At 41.5% G+C, this 23,224-nt stretch overlaps 1 protein-coding gene across 2 annotated transcripts in view; it reads right to left on the bottom strand.

The window, feature by feature from the left end:
* ptprn2 (protein tyrosine phosphatase, receptor type N2) overlaps nucleotides 1-23,224 on the bottom strand; it is a 125,175-nt gene that overhangs the window by 4,865 nt on the left and 97,086 nt on the right. For both annotated transcript variants that reach the window (XM_022767220.1, XM_022767219.1), the window contains 9 exons: nucleotides 21,491-21,706; nucleotides 18,837-19,040; nucleotides 14,116-14,263; nucleotides 12,898-12,971; nucleotides 9,084-9,161; nucleotides 6,001-6,120; nucleotides 4,671-4,837; nucleotides 2,269-2,322; nucleotides 1,160-1,224 (listed from right to left, as the gene is read on the bottom strand). In XM_022767220.1, the coding sequence (XP_022622941.1) occupies nucleotides 1,160-1,224; nucleotides 2,269-2,322; nucleotides 4,671-4,837; nucleotides 6,001-6,120; nucleotides 9,084-9,161; nucleotides 12,898-12,971; nucleotides 14,116-14,263; nucleotides 18,837-19,040; nucleotides 21,491-21,706 (1,126 nt within the window). The remainder of the gene's footprint in view (nucleotides 1-1,159; nucleotides 1,225-2,268; nucleotides 2,323-4,670; nucleotides 4,838-6,000; nucleotides 6,121-9,083; nucleotides 9,162-12,897; nucleotides 12,972-14,115; nucleotides 14,264-18,836; nucleotides 19,041-21,490; nucleotides 21,707-23,224) is intronic.

A 23,224-nucleotide genomic window follows, 5' to 3' on the forward strand; every position in this document is an offset into this window, starting at 1 on the left:
CAGAGGCGGTTGTTCTCCTAAACTGTTCTGACGTGGGGTTGGATCGCAGGAGGAGGAGGGCATGCAGAGCAGTGAGGGTAAAGGCCAGAGGTCAAAGGGCAAAGGGCAGGGGGGCAGGCTAAGCTACGGAGGGTATTAAAATGACGTAAGGCAGCCTTTGGAAGAACTCAGCTCCTGTGCAACAATAGCCACGGATAACTTGGATATCTCAAAGAATATGTCAGACGAGCTTCATTTTTTTCTTTGTGAGCCAGCAAGCAAAATGATGTAACTGTTTATTCATGCAAATTGTGCTTATTCTTCTCACGCTACAACTCCTGCTTTGCTGGTGTGGAGATTCTACTAAAAACACTGGTTTTCCTCGTCGCAGGAAGCAAAAATTTTTGCGTTTTCAAACTTGCTTTATATGTAATGATGCAGCTATGCCATGAAGATCCTTTTCAGGCAGCTTTTCTTGCCCATTTTCGTGGATTATAATTTCTCCAGACGATGTCCATTAACGCACCAAGCTACTGTGATTTGTAACCAATTGCATGTCATCTTCTTTGGCGGTGCTTTTTTTTAATAATATGACGCTAACAAAGGACCAACAAATGCAAGAGCACCTGGACATCCAGGTTTCTACCATCCTGGTGATCTCAGGCATTTAGGTTTGTGTAAAATAGGAATAAATGTGGACAGAGTTCAATGAATATAGGGTGCACATTATATGGATTGTTAAGAATAAATCAATAATAAAATAAAATAAGCGCACAGTTCTCATTAAATATCAAATATTGATACAAAGCATTGGAGCAACATTTGAATGGATTTTTCCTTTAAACATTTCATTTCCATGCATGTCCTATCTAAATTCATGTACCAATTGTGATGCAGGTCAATATGGCGTGATGGTGGTTTAAATAGATAATTACTAATGTGGGTGTAGGTTTCTTTTTCATTTTCCCTTTCTCTGTTTTCTCTTTGTTCCTCTCCTCCTCCCCTAGCAGCTCCCTCCATTTTTTTTTTTGCCTCTGTCTTCGCTGCCTTTCCAGGCCTCAGAAAAGTCACCCTCTAATGCATCCCCAAGACCCTCTGTGGAAAATGAGAGGCTTTAGCGTTGCCAGGGCAACACTTGAACGCAAGCAGAAAGAGTGAAAGGGAAGCCATTGATCGTTACCTTTAGCCATCCTATTGAGGACCATGTCAATCAGAATGTAAGTCCCACTCCTGCCAGCTCCATCACTGCAGAGAGTCAGAGAAAGAGGGAGAGCGAGACAGAGATCATTAAGGTGGCGGAGTGAAGCTCTGGATGCTTTAATCTCAGAGTGTTTTTCTTATAAGGAAACAAATTGCTCATTTACATCTGCATATGCTGAGAGACTGTGGAGTATATTTAAACACAAATTAGACTATGCATACAGATACACACTGCTCCATCTACTTAAAACCTGACATTACTGATATAATAAAATACTTAAATAGCAGAAATCAATAACAATCTTTAATATTCCTATGAAAGTACCTGAGGAGATCTGAATATTTGATGTTCCAATAAATGTGATTATGTTAAGCCTTTGCACACGAGAGCATGTGTGGTCTTGAGACTTGCTCGGCTATTGGGGAGAGGGGAATGGTTTCTGAGGCACACTGGGGACAAAGGCTTTTAAATGCATGCACCTCAGGAGCAGAGGAGAGGTTGAGAGGCCAGGGGCGGTTCGAGAACAGCTTTTGGAGAGCCTTGCTTTTCCATTACTCCAGAGATAGTCTTATGAAAAGCCTCCCTTTGTGCCCGCCGGCCATTCAACGGCTCTGCATGTTAATTGCAAACAAGGCGTGCACATCGCTCTAATAAAGGCAAGGCCAATAAAACAGGAGAGCGGCCTGAGCACCACTGCTTCATTAATCCAGTGCTAGACACTCTGTCTGTACAGCTCCCTCAGAGGGAGAGCGGGCTGCCTGGCCCCATGCATGACTTAACAGGATGTGACTATTAAAAGTGGTCAGACAGATACCTGGTGTTTAATACAAACCAATCAAGGCCAGTTAACTAACTCAACCAAATGGGAAATGGAAGAGTCTTTGGCTGCGTGTCTTTCTACCACACTATTTCCATAAGGACGCAGCCAGTGGAATAAACAGCGGCTCCAGTAGACCCAGATAGAGTAAATGGACTGAGCGGGTTTAAATAAACAGCCTCTCCCCTCCAACACACAGGCCACGACAAACACTCTCTATCCCAATTCAGCAGTTCAGCCACTGACACAAGGTTCAAATAGTTATACTTGCCTGCAGTGAACAATTATCGGGCATGATCGACCCCGGTAGCACTTGTTAACCTTTCTGGAATAAAAAAAAAAAACAAAAAGAGAAAACTGGATGTTATTGTTAGCTTCACAGCAATATGTCTTAAATTAGACTCTGGAAACATCGATTCTTTTTGCTGAGTAATAACAGTGAAAATTAAAGCGAATGTGACTCATGAGGGACTCCTGCGCTGTGGTCTGGGTGAAATTAATGGCTGCAATAATCAAAGGAACAAACAGAATCCTGAGAGATGCTCCCTCCTGTCAATCAATCACTTTAATTTGAGGATAGACAGAGAGAGAGAGGGAGAGAGAGAGAGAGAGATCCGTGTCGCACCATGTAAATAAATTGAGCATCATTTCAAACAGCATTATTGTGACGTGTGGGTGATGGATGTGGTGGTGTGATGTTGTGATTGCCGACCGCCGACGCATTAACCCTGGCCAGTTATGAATGTTATACACCACAGGCACGGTGAAGGCCAACAAGCCTTTTCACACCCCGCTGTTGCCATGGAAACTGACTATACTGAGAGCTTCTACGTCTCTCCGTTTCCCTCATTTTTTTTTTACCTTTCAACGACAGAAAGAAAAATAAATGTCTGTATATATCTCATCATATGTGTAGCTTATCTAGACTATGTGTTGCTTTTTAAATCAGTAAAACAGAATATGTGAATAAAACAATAAATGTAAGATAAATCATACTGCATGAATATACAATGACTTAAATTTATGTGTCAGCTGTCAACAATTACTACCACTATAATATCACTACTACCACTAATAGTGATAATAATGTGTTGCAGCTCATAATTATACTTTATATAGCTAAAGATACTGCAAGATATTATATTTATATACATATTTTATATTTACCATTGCTAGTTTGTGCAATAGTTCTTCCTTTTCATTACTTCTGATATATATTTCCAGTTTCCTGTACTGGTTTATTCTTAGTTTTTGTATTTTGTATGTAGTTTCCTGTGTATTTGGACCTTTAGAAATACAACTGTGAACTGTATTTCTCATGTGTACTTCATGCATTTCAAAGCACAGGTGCGCTCTATTTGAATTCTTTTTGCCATGATGAAGGTCTTTAGTGACCACAAACTTTGTTTTATAATTAAAATACATGTACATATATGTATATTTTAAGTAAACCATTGTTTATTTTGCATGATCAAATGTTTTATTATTTTAGATTTTGAATTCATTTCCGTTTTGTTTTGTTTTGTTTTTTTTATATCAAATTACATTACATTGAATGTATATTTTTGCAGAGATGGCTGGAGTTCCCATGCAACTCAGAGGAAGGAGCAGTGAGAGGAGGAGGAGGAGGGAGACAGAGAGTCAGGAGTGAGAGAAAGACAGTTTGTGCACAGGCCTGGCTGAGGAGACACAGTTTCCAATGATCACTTTTGTGACTATGCAACTGGGCTCATATTACTAGCTGCAACATCACAAAAATGACACTGGCAACCGCAAAATACTGAGTTGGCCGAAACCGTGAAAACCGTGAGTGTACAGTACTTCGTGTGGATCTCTGAATCACGTAATCAGAGAGCTTTAGTTTCCCAATAACCTACAGCAGCATTAATGGAGTTACATCAAGGCAATCTAGTCATTAGGGAGATCTCAACAGCAAAGGAAAACTTATGTATGTAATCAAAACACAGCTCAAACCTGCACACCAATATCATAAATAAATATATCTGCCTGCCAGCTACACCCAGTTTAATTTGAAAAAACAGCACCGACTCTGTCAGGAAAGGATGACATGATAACACTGCACATCCTCTTTTTTTCCCCCCTCTCATCTGCATTCAAACCGGAGGGATAGACTTCCATCCACAAATCAGATGCATCTATTCTCATTTGGAGGGCTTTTCCTATCCCTCCTGGGTTTTCCCAGAGGAGCTATTGCTTCTCTTCTGCCAGAACACATTATATGGAGAACAGAGTGAGGTTATTCAGTCACTAGCTTTCCCCCTCTCCCATGTTTTTAGCGAGACAGCTCTCATTTAATTGGGTGTTTGAATTAGGTGTTTTTTTTTCTTTTCTTTTCTTTTCTTCCCAAGCCAAGCCAGGCAGTGCGGGGCTGTTAATTTGCTGCATCACATGTGCTGGAGGGAGGTGAGGGAAATAGGCCCAGGATGAAAGGGATAGTACAGAAACACAGTCCTTATTAGAACCATTCTCTAGGACACCAAAAGGCAGAGGGGTAAAAGGGAGACGGACCAGAGAGGCACTGACAGAATACAGAATATAAGGGAAGGTGATTAAGAACAAGCTCAGGATAAAGGCCAGTTGTAAAAGTGGAAATCTGTTTGAGATCTGCCGAGCTGCGGTATCTGAGGCCAACCGGCAGGATCTCCACTCTACCTGCGGAAGTCTAACAGCGTCCTGGCTGACGTGGGGATCCCGCGGTCCATCCAGGACAGGAAGTGGAACTGGGTGACGGTACGCGTCTCGTTGGTCTGCAGATTCTTCAGGTAGAAGCTCCGCACCAAGAAGTCCTCACACCAGATGTGCTCGGACACCAAGTTGACCTAAAGATGGAAAAATATATGCAAGTTAATGAGTTACATCTTCATATAGAGTTAGTTCACACAAATTACAAAAAAAAAAAAAAAAAAAAAGTTTCTGATTCTCTAGCCCTGCAGATAGTTTTGGTTGTATGCGCCCAGCTGTTAGGAAGTAACCATATATCTGTCATGTTGTTTCTGTCCACATACTGAGACTTTTTATTCAGACAGACAAGAGGATGATGGTTTTTTTGGTTTACATGCCAGTTTTGGACTTTTTAAAGACATGGGATTACATTATAGTTATTAACATTTAATTTACTTGTTAGTATTGTTTCAAAGAAATAACAGTCATCAAAGAGGCAAACTGTTCTTTTAAGAGTTTGTGTGCTCTCTCGTATCTAACTGGACATGACACTGGAGTCAGGTAAGAATCATTTGTTTATTCTGAATGTGTCACTGCTTCATTGTTGAATTTGTTGTAAGCAGTTTAAGAGATGAATATACAGTGGGGCCTAACAGTCTGAGACCACTAACCCATGGGAACGAGGTCTCAGACTGTATATGTCACGTGTAGAGCCTTCACCTGACAGGCCAGTTTACAATGAGAAGGTAGGTGGTAATTAAGTACCATATATATGTATATAATTGATGGGAGCATCAAAATTGTTGAGATGTCTCTTTGTTGTGTGTTTTTTTTTTTTAGAGTCAGATTGAAGGTTTTTTATTCTGTGCTTCTCTTTTCTTTTTGAAAACTTTTGTCCTCTTCACCCATTCTCCATGCTACCTTTCACACCAACACAGCAGGTTTTCATATATCTGTCGCTGCCATTTCTGCCACTGCTCCAATAAAATTTGCAGTGAATGAATTTGATTTTTTGCTTCCCAAAGTAAAAAAGAAATTTGAAAACTTCACAGCAATGTGTGTCTTTGCAAAAAAAACGGTGTTCTTGTCACTCAGCAGCTTCACAGGGACTCTTTAACTGGTTGAAGGTAGTTCCTCTGAAAACTGTTCAGAGTGAGGTCTCACAGTGACTGAATATTTTAAAATGTCATTCTGCAATGCTGCGAGCGCCACAAACAAAATTAAATTCATTGTATTGGGCTGGAGACAGATATCTCAAAAACACAACCACACAAAACCAAAACTACTTTCATGGCTAGACACCAGTGTCTCGCTGACGTACCTCGTATATGTGGTAGACATCAGATCCCTCATCAGGCCAGTAGTGGTGACACTGCTTCACTCCATTTTCAGAGAGCGGCGTAAGCATGACGATGACGACGCAGCCGCTCTCCCACACCATCTACACGTCAGAAGAGAAATGAGAGATGTCTGTTTAAAAACGTCCTGAGATGACACCACTCTCATAATCACCTGTGCGGAATTAGGATATCACTAATGTGTAGAAGAACCGTGCCACGAGGAGCAGCATATTGCACATTAGCATTACATGCCAGCCTTGTATTACAGTGAAATTGATTTCTTAATCTTGGTCCAGGAAGTATGAATAAATGTCACCTCTCTGCGTGTGACAAATGATAAACGTTGGGTCGAGCAGCAGGAGGGCGCGTCATGTGTCGCCCCTCTCTCAGTCGCCTGAGCGAGATCACAACATCTACTGCACTGCTGCTCCATTTCATCTTATCACAATCTAATGTGTCCTTGGGAAAAAATATAGGCCCACGGCAGCCATTAGGAAAATGAGGAGGAAACACAGGTTTTATGATTGCTATAAAAACACAATGGCCCTGACTATACACTAATCACAAGCTTCTGCGATCCAGCCCAGTGGACACATTACACGCCAACTGTGCCAGGATGTGATGAGATTAGGCAAGGTGATAATGTGAGGGAATATTATTCATTTAGCCTTGTAAGGTTTGGCAAATATTTGTAGGTAGTGAGGAAAAGTGCAATCCTATTTTCCATTTTTAGCTAACATCATTTGTGCTTTTTTTTCCTTTTTTTTCCTGCACGATAAACAATCTCTAGGTTCTGATAAGATACACCTACTATACATCATTTATATACAAGAAGGCTGGAAACAAAAAAAAGCTTGAACATGACTGAAGTTGCTGCTCTGTGAACTCCTACTGATTGGCTTCTTTTGCATTGAATTCTGAGGAGGAGCGGGCAGGAAAGCAAGGCCGAGCAGAGCTAAGGTAATAGCCAGAGATGGGGGGGACGGGGGGGGGGAAGGAGGGGAGACGGATTGAAGGAGTGAAGGATGAAGGGGTGGAGGAATGAGAAGTGGAGGATTAGAGCAGAGCCGCCTTTCAGAGCGCTGCCTGGGGCCAGTGTGGATTAGATAGGACAGAGCAAAAAGATTTGCCTCCTGCACAGTCCATTTGCATGAGAGTGCCAGTGTTTCCCCTGTTTGTTTATTTCTAATGGAGAGAAAGAGTTTTTTTTTTTTTTTTTTTGTCCTGCCACAATCGAAGGTTAGCCATATTGAATAATTAATGGTAACTACTTATTCCCAGTCACAGAACTGATGTTCAGTGTGTCAGCCAATCTGTATCAAATTTTCATTTATTTTCTGCTTAATTGGGAAAGATTTTAAGTTGAGTTCATGGCTAAATAGCCCATTTCATTAGATAATGGATATGCATTTATTCACCTGGCAGACAATAAATTTGGCAGACAAACAAACAAATAACCAAACTGACTAAGAGATAATTATCAACTGTTTCATTTGAGGCACTTTCAAATTAAACACAGGAAACAGGGCACCGTTCAAGATAATAGCTTCTGTGTTTTTTTTTTTTGCTTTTTAATTAATTTGGACACCATGTTAGGACAGAGCTTGTGAGCGGGTTTTGTTTTTGTGCTTAAAAAGTGATTTAAACTATGTTGCTTTCTGTGTGCAGAACCAAACAAACCCAGACTAAACTTGGCTGTGCCGCTCTTCCCCGCTCACAAACAGACTCCAATGTCTGTGCCAGCACAAAGTCAGCACTATCATAATGATACAAAATGAGAATCCGTTCAATACAAGATGCAGGGAAGCAGAGTGCAGGGCCAGCTGCTCTGCCAGGATTTATGCTTCACACTTCTACATCCTGGTCACGGCGAGCAGAGTTACTTCACCATATGGAGGTGATGGGCCCACTAATTACTACAGTGCTGTCCTATTAACAAATAAGAACGCCATTTGGCGACTATGCATCATTTAAGGCACACCTCCGCACAAGTCCACATGTTTTACAATAGCCTATACCCGGTAATTGATGGCAAGTTCCTCTGACATTTATGGACAAGGGGAGAAATACAAATAGCATTGAGAAAAATGCAAATATAAGCAAACACCAACATTATTATAAATAACATTAGACTTCCTGGGGGAGTGTGTACTTAGACTACCATATACAACTAAAGGCTGCAGGTCTGTAGTACACATTCTGCTAGTGACACTGTTTTATTCATGTAATAGTAGCACCGTTAGTTGCAGCCCCAGTTTGTGCCTCTCATGTATTACCATTATATTTGTGTCACAGTGCTACAACGTGTGTCACAATTATTCTTTGTCTTCCATTTATTTGAGGGGTAATCATGCTCTAAGTTTTGGAACTACACTTCCCACAGCCCTTTGGGGGACATAAACAGAAAGTATAATGTTGCCATGGAGCCAGTGAATCACACTATGGGCTACAATTTGAGCCTTGGTTTATAGCCTCTATTTGTTTACATTCCTGCAAATTGGCATCATTAAAAGTATGCTGAATTAGCTATTAGCAGTTCCTGTTTGCCATGTACCTAAGGATGTAGTGACAGCTATCACTGGATTACCGTGATACTGAAGAATCCTCTGATCTGGAATTACAAGGAGCGTCGTTTTTTCTATTATTTCTAAGTGGATTAATGGACGTTTATGTGCGATGGACAACAGATATAATGTTATCCCCAGAAGGTGTGAATCAATCTGAATCTAAAAAATGAGTACCATGTCTGTGAGTTTAGATTGGACTGAGGTATGACTCTGAGGAGAAGGAGTGCGATTTGTAATAATGTAATTATAAAACATGAGGACGACAAACTGGGGCTACATTAGTTCATTGATCCCATCATTTCTGAAACACAGAAGACAACTAGACCACCTTGGACCAAGAAGAAGACATCAAAAACACACCCCAATTGGTAAATGACACAAAACCATTGGGTCAGACATAGTATAGCTCCCTTGTGGTTCTTCCACATTTGTTGTTTCCACTTTGAAAACAAAATGGTAAGAAATGAAAGAGTGGAGTGAAGGGAGATGAGTTTTACCTGCCAGAAGTCCGCCACAGTGGAAGGAAGTGGGCCCTGCGAGGCGATGTAAGTAGGGTTGCGAGGGTCATGGTCCATCTGGGAGAGAGGGAACAGAGTGTGAGATGGTGTTTGGGTGGGGACTGGTTGTTGAAAACATATTGTCTGGGTAAAAGACTGAAGAGATCAGTATCTCTTGAGGAAAACACGTCTACTTTCCTTTCTCTGCTGTACCTAACTCTCCCATTCAGCCTCTTTTCGTTACTTTCCTCCTCGTCCCCCTCTGTCCTCAAGATGTTATGATTTGAGTGAAAGAAACTGCACAATACTGGTGGTAAGCTGTGTAAGACGTCATGTCATGCAGGCATACGCTAGATGCTGGATACATAGCTGAAGGACGTGGTTTGTGTCTTGTTTTTAGTGAAAGAATGTTTAAGATCAGTTTCTTGCATAAAAAGACTGAAGACGACCTTGGACTTAGCTATCTATCTAGTAAAAGCAGCAGTGACAAATCTGACTTCATACCCTTTGAATTTTTCAAAATAACCACTTTATAATTCTACTTGCCAATTCATTACCTCACTTTTTTTTATTACTGCCTTAGTTAAGTCACGCACAGCCTTCTCTACAGTGTCTTCGAACCAATATTCTTCATCAACGACCTCACGAAATGGCTTTTTTTTTGGTCCATGCTTTGACGTTTTTTCTGCATGAAGCATGATATTGCGGTGGGACTTGAAAGCCTGGAGGCGGTTGACATGACGGAGCTGAATGCTGAGGTGGGACATAATGACAGAGGGGGGGACTTGATTTGAGGGATGTGATTGAGGCTTGATTGAGTAGGTGTTGGCTGGGTCGCCCTCCCTCCCCCCCAAAAAAATCAATGATCACGTTTTATTGAATGAATTTTTATGCACACCCTCGAGTGCCAGATGCATCAGTGGAAAGATGTTGACATATTTTGCAGGAAGAGAAATGGGTGGGTATGTAACAATGTATTCTTGAGGTATATTTGGCATTATAATGATAGATGACACACCAAACGGTGCTGTATTTTTGATAGTGGAGGGATTTATTTAATATTATTTATGGTAGACCTACAAAAGATTAAGTCTCATATGAGGGGAAAATGCAATAGTTTATTTTTAAAATCAAAGAATGACTGACTCATTTCTTTGCATATTAAGTTGCCGCTGAGTGACTTCTACAACGGATGCATTTAGCGAGGGAGCATAACATCAAGAAACAGCACTACAGTGAGTCACAAGGTGATACTTAATGGCTTTTTCTTTCTTTATGAACTTGTTTTGTTTTGTTTTTTTAAGGTGAAGAACAACTTGTCAAGGACACATAACATGATCTTAAAAGTTAAAGATCTAGTTTTTCATTTCTTTGCATATTTTTTAGACTCATTTGTCTCACTTATAAACCTTGACACTCAACCTTAAAAGGAAAATAATAATGGAGCATTTTTCATGGCTTTGATATTAGCATAATGCTCCTCTGTCCTCATGTTTAATAGCCTCGACAACAGGATTAATTTCTTGATGCTTAGAGGAGCTGATAAAACCAAACATACAACTTTAGTCCAAATGTTTAAATAAAAATCAAGATCTTTATTATTTATCCCGTGTCTGTTTGTAATTCATCTCAACTATGGTTGGATTAAAAGGGTCAAATTGTTTTCTCATTTAACTCCACTTACAAACAGTGATGTAATTGCAACTCAAGCTTAGTAGAGACAGACTACTGTTAGTGTTCTTCAAGTGTGTGTGTGTGTGTGTGTGTGTGTGTGTCTACTTGATGAGAGGCAGGCTGTCAGTGTTAATTCTGGGTGTTACAGTTGTAACTAAATGATTATTGGGGGAAGAGGTGACGCATGAGTGACTGAAAATGCTCTTTCAATACACCTACACAAACGCTGGCTGGAAGTCGAAAACCTGGACTTCCTTTCTGTCGAGGAAATTTCAAAAAAGGACTCATGAATGCAGGAAACATTGCATTCAATACCTAGTGTTAAGCTTCAATTAGCCATAACCATGTTGTTCAGTATTCTCTTCATCTTTCCGGGTTGAAATTCCTCATGTGAGTTTGTTAAAAAGAAATAAAATAAAATAAATAAATCTCCCATACAGAAATGAAAGGGTGGTGCCGAATGCTAGTGCTGCCACTCCGTTTGGCCAATCTCAAGGACACAGACATGCTGTAGCTGTGTGCTGACATCCCTGCATGAATACTAAAACGCAAACATGAAAGAGTAGACCTGCGTTTCAGCTGTCCTCCCCTTTTCCATTGTGGGAAGAAGATAGACTGCAACAAGAAAAGGCAAAGAAGTGCTCTTTGGTTTGAGGTAAAATAGCTTATCTGTTCCTGGAGAAGCGTCTCAACTTTGAACACCTAGCTGTAGCGCCTTGATCCTGTGTTTATATAAGACAGAGAGCTTTGGAGCTAAATGCCGGTTTGAGCTCATCCCAGATAGTTTGAAAACAAAAAAGCATGGAGAAGAGGTGGGAAACGGAAAAGCCACACAGCTTTTGACTTTGTAAAAAAAAAAAAAAAAAAAAAAAAAGGCCAGACAAGGCAAAGACAACTAAGCTTTGGGCACATTTTGTGTCACTGCGCATTCCTTCCAACAATCCCTCACGCTAATGATGCCGTACATCTGGGAGCGCTTGTATCATTTGTGGTCAAGCATTAACCATTATCCCAGTCTTTCCCTGTGTGTGTGTGTGTGTGTGTGTGTGTCACCCTGTGCTTTTCAGGGAGCTCAGATCACCCCTTCCCTTTGCCTCCCTGACCCCGGATTCCCAGAAAGAAGCGACAGATTATTTACTCGTAGGCCACTGCCCCTAAAGCTAATGAGGAGGAAGAAGCTGCATTGACAGACATAATTATCACAGTTTTGCTGGGCTCAGCCAGGGGTCTCTTTTGTAGTGTAATTACTGTCCTTTCATCCGCACACCACTGCATCCGCCATTACTTCACCCATCTTCAACATCCGTTTGTTTTGATTTTTCGTTTTTTAAACTGCACCAAAACTGTCCTGAATAACTTTATACTGTTTTTCTAATGCATCAATAACATTTTCACTCACTTCTTCCCCTGATTGATTAACTGTATTATGATATTATTCTATAAGATGCCAAATGTCGCAGTACAGCTCTGTTTAAATAAGCTAAAAACCTCTATGAATATGTCATTAGAGAAAATGGAGGAATAAATTGAGCATCTAAAAGACTCCATTGTTTGTTTCTGAAGAGTAATAGGCTTTTAGTGCAGCTGTGTGTATTCCCCTCATCTATCTCCTCAGAAATTTTGGCACTATATTTGAAATGCATAGTTTCCTGTTCCCCTTTGATGGAATCCCTTTTCAGGAGCCGCAGGGGAAATCATGACTGGCAATATTTTGGGGAAAAATACTCAAAAAAAATAAAAATAAATAAATAAATAAAACCTTAGGCCTCTCTAACACTGAGGTCTTTCTGCATTTGCAGAAGATACATTTGTTAAGTCAAAAATAATGTATAATTCTTTTTAGTGTGAACAAAAAAAAAAAAAGGGGGGATACCTCCAGGGAGCGGCCATTTTGAAGTGAAAGTAGCAGTGAAAGTAGCAATGTGATTCAACAAGACAAACTGATTCCAGCGAGTCTCCCAGCATGGAGAACAAAGTTTAAAAAAAAAGATCAATGCACTTGGATCGATGACAAGTCCTTTGAAACGTCTTTTATCTCAAAGTAAAATCCGACCACAACAGGTGCTGGTGGTACAAAAAGGCTCCAGGGACGGCAGATATTAGCCACAACGTAGAACCATAATGAATAAACAATACTCACTATTGGACTGGCATTGATGTAATCCGAGTTGCCGTGGTTGTTCTCCGCTTTCAAGGTGATCCTGGAATGATCATCTGTAATGGAGATGCATAATTCATCAACACACATTTCCATTGTTTTTCCTTCCCTGCACAATAACAACAGTAGCAACAACAGAGGAATATGAAACTGTAAAGGCTGCAGGGACTGCAATTTCACCAGACTTTCATCATGCGCACACTCACTATTCTGAAGTCCTGAATTGCTTCACCTTCAATAAGGAAAGTTCCATGTGAAATAATAATAAATATTTTATCTTAAGAAGTCTGTAGGTTGCGAGCCTTAAAATCCTCTTTTTCTTAAACAAGTGAAAGTATTGCAGGGTTCATATAATGTTTCCAGTCGACTTGAACCCACTTCAGTCGTCTTCTTAAACACATTTACTTCAAATTAAAACCCATGAAAAGTGTCAGATTTGATTGACAGTTACCAAGCAACTCACCACCTGTCATCAGATTCTGATTCATTGCGTTGCATTGTATTGTATTGCAGGGTAGAGCTAGTTAGCCCCAGTATTATAGTACAGAATTAACAATCAAATCTAAATGTATACATGTAATTACAATGGTTTCCATTTTAACCCAACCACTGGACGGTTTGGATGCCTATCACAGAAAACATAAGCTAGGACAGGTGACACAGTGTTCGTGTTTATGCTCTAATGTTTGTATTTTCAAACTGTTCATCGTAGAAAAGGATTTGAGGACGAGGAATAACTAATGAGTTTGGCAAACAAAACACTATCTAATGCAAGACTGGCTAGTGTAGCATAACTGTGAACTGTGCAGCAGGACAGAACCAAGCAGTCCCAGTCCAGCTAATAATAATAATATAGTTAGCTAATAACATGCCTTTTCCATATTGTCAATCTAATTCCAAGAGAAATCTCAAAACAAGTTGATTTGCACTGAGAAAACATAATTTTCTCACCACAACGACCTCCACTGGTTTTCAGGAAAAAAAAAAAAAAAAGAGTTAAACTGATAATTTGTTTGGAAACATATGCGCTACACTGTTTTGGCTTGTTTCCCCAACTGGTTTCATGTAGCTCGAAGCATCTGTTCACAACCATATCAACAACACTGATGAACAGGAGCTGCCCTGCATGGTTCTAGACTAGTCAATGGTGGGAATATTGGGCAAAAAAACAAACAAAAACGGACATCTGAATGGACTCACATACGACCACGGCGTCTGAGCGGTTCCTCTTGGAGTTCTGCTCGCCGTGCCCCACGCTGCAGGCGCCGGGCTCTGCCTGGTAGGAGCACAGGGCCTCCCACTCACGCTCCAGACGGTTCTTGTTCTTCAAGTGGTCCTCCATGTATGACTAGAGGACAACATGGACCACCTTAGCCGCCATTTCAAAGGACAAGCCAAAACCATGCAAATGAAAACTGAATTTATCTCTAAATATGGCCGTCTTTGCAGAAAATGCTTGATTAAAAGAGAAAAGAGAGACCTGAAATAATTCACCCTTATTTTATCAGAGCTGGGTGGAGGTAGGTTGTTGTTATTTCTTTCCCCATTGTGTTTCCTCAATATGATCCGACCAATAAATAAACTGGAGCAAAAAACACTAAACCCCTGACAACAGCACCTCTCCTTTAAAGCTGTGATCAGGTGTCATGGTGCATTATTGTCTTAAGCTGCTGTATAGCATAACAACCGCGTGAGGAGGAGGAGGCTGCAGAAGATCTAGGTGGGGAAGGTGTGCTAATGTTTGCGTCTTTGTGTGTTTGTGCATGTGTGTTTGACCGAGGGGAAAAGAAAAGAGAAAAATCACACACAATTAAGACTCCTGAAAGGTTTGTCTGCATTGGAAATACTTCAGGGGTGTTTCAATCACGTCCCTCACTGCTTGCACAGCCACTGATAAGATTGTCTGCATTTAAGCCCTCGCTTGGAGAAGACAAAATTGAATTCGCTAGAGAGACAAAGATGGAAAAAGAGAAGGGGGAGGGGTGGAGGCCTGTGTGTGTGTGTTTGTGTGTGTGCATGCGTGTGCGTGTGTGTTTTCTCCCAAACCAGGGCAAGTCTTATGGAGCTTAGAGGCTGTAGCTGGCAAGATGATTCTTTTTTAGTGTTGCGCCGTGTGTTTCGCTTCCTCTCCTGTATCATGGCTCCCCTCCTGACGGGGTTAAATGGTTTAGTCTGCTATTGTGTGAGGCAGAAGATTACAGACTCATAAACTGATGTCAGGGATCAGCTGGCTAATACAATGAAAGTGATACCCAGATGTGCTGGGTTTTTATCCCATATTAAAGGCAGTATAGGTAGGCTGAGCAGAGAGGCGACACTCCATTGTTACATCCGACTTATTCACTTCTGTCTGTCAAAAGGAAAATCCAAGTCTTTGCAGAACATATACAATTCCTACCTAGATGGTAATCACAAATAAGCTTGTCCAACACATAATAGGCAATTACCCTTTGATGGCTCATGAATTCAGACGTCTCCTGCATGCACGAAAAGGATATTAGGTGGCGTATAAGAACATTACAATCCTACAGACAATGGAAATCAAAGTTTATTGTTAGATATGCTACCAAAGGTGCCACTCAGGTCTTAAAAGCCACACAGAGAACAGAAAACTCTTGTGATTAATGCAGCTGCATAATAAGAGAACACGTTGGTACAGGGTGTTCTATCTGAACCCATTAGCGACATGAAGGAATATTTCTGAAATAGGACTGTAGATTTCTGCCGTTACGCTCTGAACCATCCCTCTTTCAACTTTTAATTTTTATGCATGCAAAAAAAAAAAAAAAAACTCAATAGGGAAAAAAAATGAATCTAGTTAATGTCAACTCTAATGGCAGGCAACACACGTATATTTGCATGTGTGTTGTTGCGCATCGCCCACACAAATACGCAGTGCTGTCTTCCCAGGAAAATGACAGCATGCCATTATGGCCACTTGACAGAGCCTGTCATCACTATGATCTTGTCACCCTGTACAAGTACTCTCTGCTTGCCAGTCTGACAGCATTCCACCTCCCCTCCCAATATTACATCTCCATGTACTTGATATATCCACTCTGAATTGCATCCCATTCTATTCAAACGATGCCCTGAATCGATTGCATTCCAGATTCATATTTTCGCAGCTTAATGCAATGCAGCCAGCAGGCCCTTATCAAGCCCTCCCGTTTCTAGGGGGAGGCAGTGGACCATGGCGTATTCCAGAGACAGGGTAACGAAGGTTTAGTGAATGGGGGGATTATGTCTGCCAATCAGAGGGTTGGGATGGGAGGCCTGGGTGTCAGGGAAACAATGTCTAATCCTTCCTAAGCAGTCTCCTCGGCAGCAGAGGGTGATGGCTGAAATCAGGATGAAGGGAGAACCAGGGGAGCCAGACACAACAGGTAACACATTACTGTCAAGCCTCGCTGTCAAATTAAAACGAACAGTACCCATAACAGTTTGTACAGGGAGCTTTATGATATGATAAAAAACAGTGAGAGGTGAAAAAAAAAATCGGTATTAATATGTATGTTTTTGTGCGACTAATAATAGCTAAATGAAAAGAACACATTGTTTTGCAATTAAATTTTTTGGCTCATAAACTAAATTCAAAATTGGGAGTAAAAGTCACTGAGGGCAGATCATGTTGCATTAGTCAGTGGCTATTCTCCATTGCCTTTTGAGTAAATAATTCATCATTGAAAAAAAAAAAACAACAATAGCTACTAAACATAATGAAAAAGAGCCTCAAGCTACATAATTATTGATTTTGTTTTTTTCTTTTTTCAGGGGAGAAGTAATTAAGCCAAGGGAACACCACAAGAACAGCAACAGTTACAACATTTGGACCCAGTTTCTGGACAGCAGGGGACCATGGCCAGAAACTGTGTTTGTGAGGAAAAAGTAAGTTTGGTGACTGTAAAGTGCTGTCCATGGTGCTGAAAGGACACAGTACTGCAGTAATACGCACATGGAGACACATGCTTCCATGTTATGTGCGGTAATGATTTTTTCATGTTTTTAATAATTTAATAGAAAATGTTTTTTGCAGCACACTGCAGCTGAAAAAGGCAAATGAGAGAAGATAGAAAAAGTAAGACAGCAGAGGTGTGTCAAAGCTCTGAAAAAACACAGCAGATGACTCAGCACACAGAAGCATCCAATTTCAGTTTTGAAGTTGGAAGTCGTTATGCAAGACTTTTTAAGTCTTGCGGTGGGTCGCACAGTGGGGCGCATCCTGATGGCCCCAAACTCTCGTTGTAGCATAGTGGTTATATGAGTCTGTGTATGTATGTACGTGTGTGTGTGTGTGTGTGTGTGTGTGTGTGTGTGTGTGTGTGTGTGTGTGAGGTGATCAGGCCTCACAAAAAGGACCCCCAGCATGTGTGCTTTGGAAAGCCGGGTATTCATCATCCTTCTCCACACGGTGTGTGCTCCAAAGAGCAAGAGAGGGGAGATGAGAGGAGAGGAGAGCGGAGATGGGAAAATATAGGTCTGAGATCAGTGATAACAAGGCAATCTCACACATGGTTTCATGTGAGATGGCGGTGGAATTTTAAAGAAGAACCCCTATAGGACACCTACATGTCAGTCATAGCATGAAAGAGAAGTAAAGGTCCCTGTGTGTTTTACCTTTCTACATTGTAATGCCTGCTTTGCTGCTGTGAAGACATTGGGGCTAATAATAACAGCTCCTAGAAATGATTCACAGTGGCTCTTTTGTTATTGCAGGGCTAAATGCTCTTCTATTGTCAATGTTTTCAAAAGGGGCTTCACAAACAAGCCTTGACGAGTGCAACAAAACCCATCTATTACCACCAATACAAGGCATTACTCAGATTCACTCTCATTCATTATAGCCTCCCAATATAAAAGCTAGACTTGCAGTGTGATGAATGCTCTCTCCATTAATGGAAACACTGCAAGGCATCTATCCATCTCTTTTATCAAGCTTGTCTCAAATGAATGAAGCGAAAGTTGTGCAAAATTAAAACAATCCATTGTGTGTTTGTAGACACGTTGGCAACCAAAAGCTTTTTCCACCCCACCTCCCCGAGAAAAGAAAAAAAAAAAAAAACATTGCGAAATTTCTAAAACATTCAAATGACAATCAGAGGGGTAATGATATTTCACTTTTGAGCTGCTCTCATCACGCAAAACAATGTCTGCCTTATTTTGCTGCAGCAGTACAGGAGATGGAGGGGGTAAAAGATGAAAATGACAGAGGGGAGAGAAGCAGGACGGAATGATAAAGAGAGAAAATGACACAGTAGAGGGAGGGAAAAGTTGGAGGAAAAAAAAAAATGAAGACACCAGAGCCAAGATAAAGCAAGAGGGAGAAAACAGCAGGAAGAGTGATGAAAAAAACAAAACAAAGATAACAGGGTTCTGAAGGGAATGAGGTGAGAGAGGGATGAAAAAGAGACACATCCAAACAGATAAACAGAGAGAAATCAAGCTGTTGGTTTTCAGCTCAGAGTCTAGCATATTCATAGACACAGGGAGTTTTTAAAGCATATGCTATAATGTTAGCTGACTGAATATCTGAAAAGCCTATTCCTGTAGATCAGTGGGAGCCAACCTTTTCTATCTGACGTACCCCTGCAGGTTCTAACAGATGAACTCGAGTACCCCTTCATCAACAGCTACATGTTATGTTCAAGAAGTGAATTAATTTTACTTCTATACCTAGCTGGGAATCACTGCTCTGGACCTATGGCTTTGCAATGTAACGTTAGGAAAAGCATCCTCACTAAACTACACTAAACCCACCCATAGTCAGTGAGACATGAGGAGATGTTGTGGTTGTTTAGTTGTAACAGTCACATGCTAGGGAACCACAAATAATCTCAGAGGGGCTGACAACAAAACACACCTCAACCAGCTTCCTATCTAATCACCTTCTCTCCTTTCTAGAGTCAAAGCAGGCTCCTTACCAGGATCATGTGACCAGTGGAGATGTCCATGTTGGACGGCACCGGCTCCTCACACCAGGAGGAGGTGCTGCTGCGGGTCGAGGGGCTCGCCGCGGGGCCATCGCTGAACTGGGACGACACGCTGTTGAGCCGCGAGTGGCGCACGGTCTCCGGCCGCTCAACACGCTCCGATGTCCGGATCGCCATTCGCTGGCGACACAGCTCCTGGGAATAAGAGGAGATGACGGTGAAGCACTGGATCATCAGAAAATGCATTGTGTGTGTTTTTCTAAACTCCGTGCAAGGTCTCACGTATTTATCTTCTTTTCATGCACATAACAATAGTTTTATGTATGTTATGTGCTTATCCTTGCTCTTAGGGGCTGCGTTCTGTAAATGCACCTTGTAAAATCCTGTATCTAGGCTGACTTGATCTGTCCTCACTTGTCTGTAGATTAATGGCTTATCCTTGTGGATTATGGAGCTTATACTAATTATGTCAAAAATACATGGTTGAGGAACCCTGCGCGATTTATAGAATAAATTCAGTGTCACACCTGGCTGCCACACAGCGACTGTCTTGTTTAAGAATGGATCTTTTAGTTGTGGGAAAAAAAAAACAACCCCACTATTTCTTACAGTAAAACCCTCCATAAAATATCCACACACTCACACTTCAGAGGAAATGAATTTGGATCCATTTTCTCCAAAGATAGAAACATAACAGAAGAATCTATCCATCATTCACGTAGGATTTCTAATATAAATGTATATAACCACATAGAACCAAAGGAAAGACAAATGCACTGGTGGGATTGTAAAGTATAATTTTGGATTTTGATTGATATATCCAGGTGTCTGAAAATTGCTGAAAGACTGCTACGAAGATTACACCTACACTCCCAATGACTCAGCTTTTCTCCCATAATGTCTCAGTGCAGAGACAGGGCTTCAAAAATGTGAAGACTAGGCATTATCTACTCTAGTTTATACAAAATGAAAAAGAGTGAAAAGTAAAAAAAAAAACTGAAAGAAGACCTTACTGCCATATTCTTATACATGTATAAGAGACACACAGACAGAAACAGTCAGACACTGTCTGATTCTCTCCATGAGGTGTGGTCACACTTGGTATTTCTATGTCAAATTCATTATCTGCAAACCCCATCATGTTTGGATTTGGGAGGCAAAGCCAGTCATCTCCACAGAATTCATATCCATACTCAATTAATAACAGTGAGGATGGGCCAGGCCAGGGAAAATGCCTTGTGAAAGCACACGCTATCTCATGATCTATCATAGTGATATTTCCCTCTGGAGCACAGGCCTCTCTAAGCCCTGGTCTTGGATCAGCTTTCCCGCCGTCAGACTTTAATGATTAGAGCCATGAAGCGGTGCCCTGGGCCTTGGCCTCGGGGCAATATCCAGGTCCACCTCATAATTCATCCTACTTCTCAACATCTCTGCAAAGCGCCGTGCTGCACCGGTGCCGAGAAATGGTCCCCGAAGCAGGCGGGGGGGATGCGGTTAGCACCAGAGAGGGCCAGAGGAGAGACACATGGAGCCCAGAGAGGAGCACAGGTCATGGGATTACAGTTTCCCCTGTTTCCCCCTCTTTCATACTACTAATAAGAGTGAAAAGAGGCCAAGAGGAAACAATGTCTGCAGTCTGTACTGCCTTCTAACAATATCTCTCTCCCACTGCAAACAGCTCTCCCAGAACAACTGCATGTGTCAGACCTGGCGAACACACCCACATGAAAGCCTCGACAGAGCAGTTATTCCATCCCAGCACAGGTGCCATACATAACCTAAAATTTGCACTCTGGCACAACATGATCACAATTTTTGAACAGAAATGTAACATAATTAGATAATATAAATGCTAATGGACATAATGTTAATTTCTAAAGGACAAAAAAATAGTTTCCTTTTGCATTTGTGCTTACTTTTTTCCTTCTCTGTGGCCACTGTTATATCACTGTAACACCTCCAGCTTTTGATAGGAGAGCAGCCCTGTGAAAACCTGATTAAATATTGAAAATGTTAACGCGACATGCAGATAAATGTGTTCTGAGTGCCATGCTGGGCACAGCTGAGCCCCAACGCTGAAAATCAATACAGCCCAGGCTGCCCGTGGCCCTGGAGGAACAGTGGGAATAGGTCACAGCGGCGGCCTGTTCCTCTGTCTCTCTCTCTCTCTTTCTCACACACACACACACACACACACACACACACACACACACACACACACACACACACACATGCACACACGCAATACCACACACACACTTCTCAGGCAAGGGTGAGCACTGAATAATTGGATGCAGTGAATATCTACTGAAGCAATAATTTGAAAATGCAAGAATTAAAGAAAACAAATCATGCAAATAAACACAAAAAGTGATTTCTGATTTAAATTATCAGACGGCACAATAAAAAAAAAAGATTAATTTAATCATAAAAGCACATCACTGTCACCATAACAGCTAAAAACCGTCATAAGAGCAGGTAGAAGAGAATCACTCAAACATGTACACACATGGACAAATATTCTCTCACAAACCAATCAGATAATCAACTGTATCTGAACAGAGGGTGAGCTCTGCCAATGGCACAGTGCTGGCTAAGTGTCCCCGCCTCCGATTGGCTCGCAGCGAGGAGGCTGGTCTAACCTGATAGGTTGCGGTGGCATCAGTGCTGGTGTCAGTCCCCAGGCTGGCCAGCTTCTCCTTCATGTGGAGGTGTGAGCGTTGGCGCACGCAGAAGAAAGTGGCGGACACTGCCAGCGCCACCAGGATGAAGAGCATGCAGAGGACGGAGAGCAGCAGGAACTGGCCGGACTCCACCCTGGTCTCCTTCACCACGGGGATCTGGGTCAGGCTGCCCCTCTGGAGGACACACACAAACAGAGAGAGAACACGCTGTCAGAGCAAGTGAAGGATGCTACTCCGTCTTTTTCCTGATTGATGAAGTCGTTTTTGATTTACAGCAACCCGCCATATCAAGTCTGCAGTGCATCAGTTTTCACCTGAAGGCTTGTCGTGACTTTTCAGTGAAAAAATGAGGGTGCAACAGCGCCATGAGTGTTTCCTCGTCTTCCTTCCCCGCTCTTTCCCTCCATCCACCACCACCACCGCCGCCACTGTCTGACCAGCCCCACTCATTAGCCAGCTCTAATACTGGCTTTATAATATGCATTCAGACTCAGTCAACCCTTATTACCAGCCTCTGTCCAGTGCTGTCTCCACACCGCGCCCCACTATAGATATTTACAACCCCATTTAGTGCTGGCATGGGGCGGGCTGGCACTGTGCAGCTACAGGAGGTTGGGATACTAAAAGCTTGTGCTTAATTAGCTCCTCTGGTCCTGAGTTTGCCTGGATTAGGCCTTGGCCCAAGCTGCACAGCTAATGGCTACCAGGACTGGAGAGACACAAGTGGCCCAGACTGGACCTTAATACAACCACCACCAGTTGAATAGAAAAGCCTTTTCAAATATTCACACCGATTGTTAATTCAAACAGGAAGGTGTAGTGTTTGTTTCGCTGTTTTTTAATGTGCTGTAATATCATCTAAGAGATTTTTATCAGTGCAGGTTAAAGAACTGGCCTATGTGTTGATAAATGGTCCACTCACGGCCATTTACTGTAATGATAAATTCCCTCTGGGCCACACTGATGCAGAAAATTTTGAGAGCATAACAGCAATAATTAGGAACAATAACTGGGAAGGGTAATTAATGATACTTCAAATGTAGCTACTGTTTGAGATTTTCTTTGCTGATTGCATATAATATAGACATTGCCAAGCTACTTTTGTATTTAACTCTCAAAAACAGAGAATTACTATTTTCCCAGCACATTTAACTTAAACAAAACTTAAAACTTAAATAAATAATTCTTACTGCTCTCTGTAATTGACACAAAAACTTGGGGTTTCTGTAAAAGCCAGTTCTCCACTGTTTTTTGATCAGATTTTATCAGCTGCACACATGCCAATAGTTATACATCTGCAAAAGGGCAATATCAATAACAGAGCACAAATACATCAGCAGGATCCTAATTGTCTGCTTGCAATATTGAAAGATTGATGGGTGAAGTGAATCAAATCTATGACTTGAAAAAAAAAAAAAAAAAAAATGGCAGAGCTCTGAGATTTAGCCTGAGGGGTCTAATGGGCTGGCTGAAGGATGGTTACATCTTGTTATACCATTTTCAAAACAAGACACTTCACCTCAGACCAGTAACAATGTGGTTTGACCTTGTGGTTGGTAATTGCCAATGTTTTAGTGGTGGTGCGGACGCTCAGGTCTTTCCGATTACTGTGTTGGGCCCGACGACAGTTGCTGTTGATTGTAATTGCTGTGGCTCGAGGATGTAGTTTCAATCAAGCATTAAGAGGTTAGA

The sequence above is a fragment of the Seriola dumerili genome, unplaced genomic scaffold (assembly GCF_002260705.1).
Source record: "Seriola dumerili isolate Sdu_G_001 unplaced genomic scaffold, Sdu_1.0 BDQW01001124.1, whole genome shotgun sequence".
Lineage (NCBI taxonomy): Eukaryota > Metazoa > Chordata > Actinopteri > Carangiformes > Carangidae > Seriola > Seriola dumerili.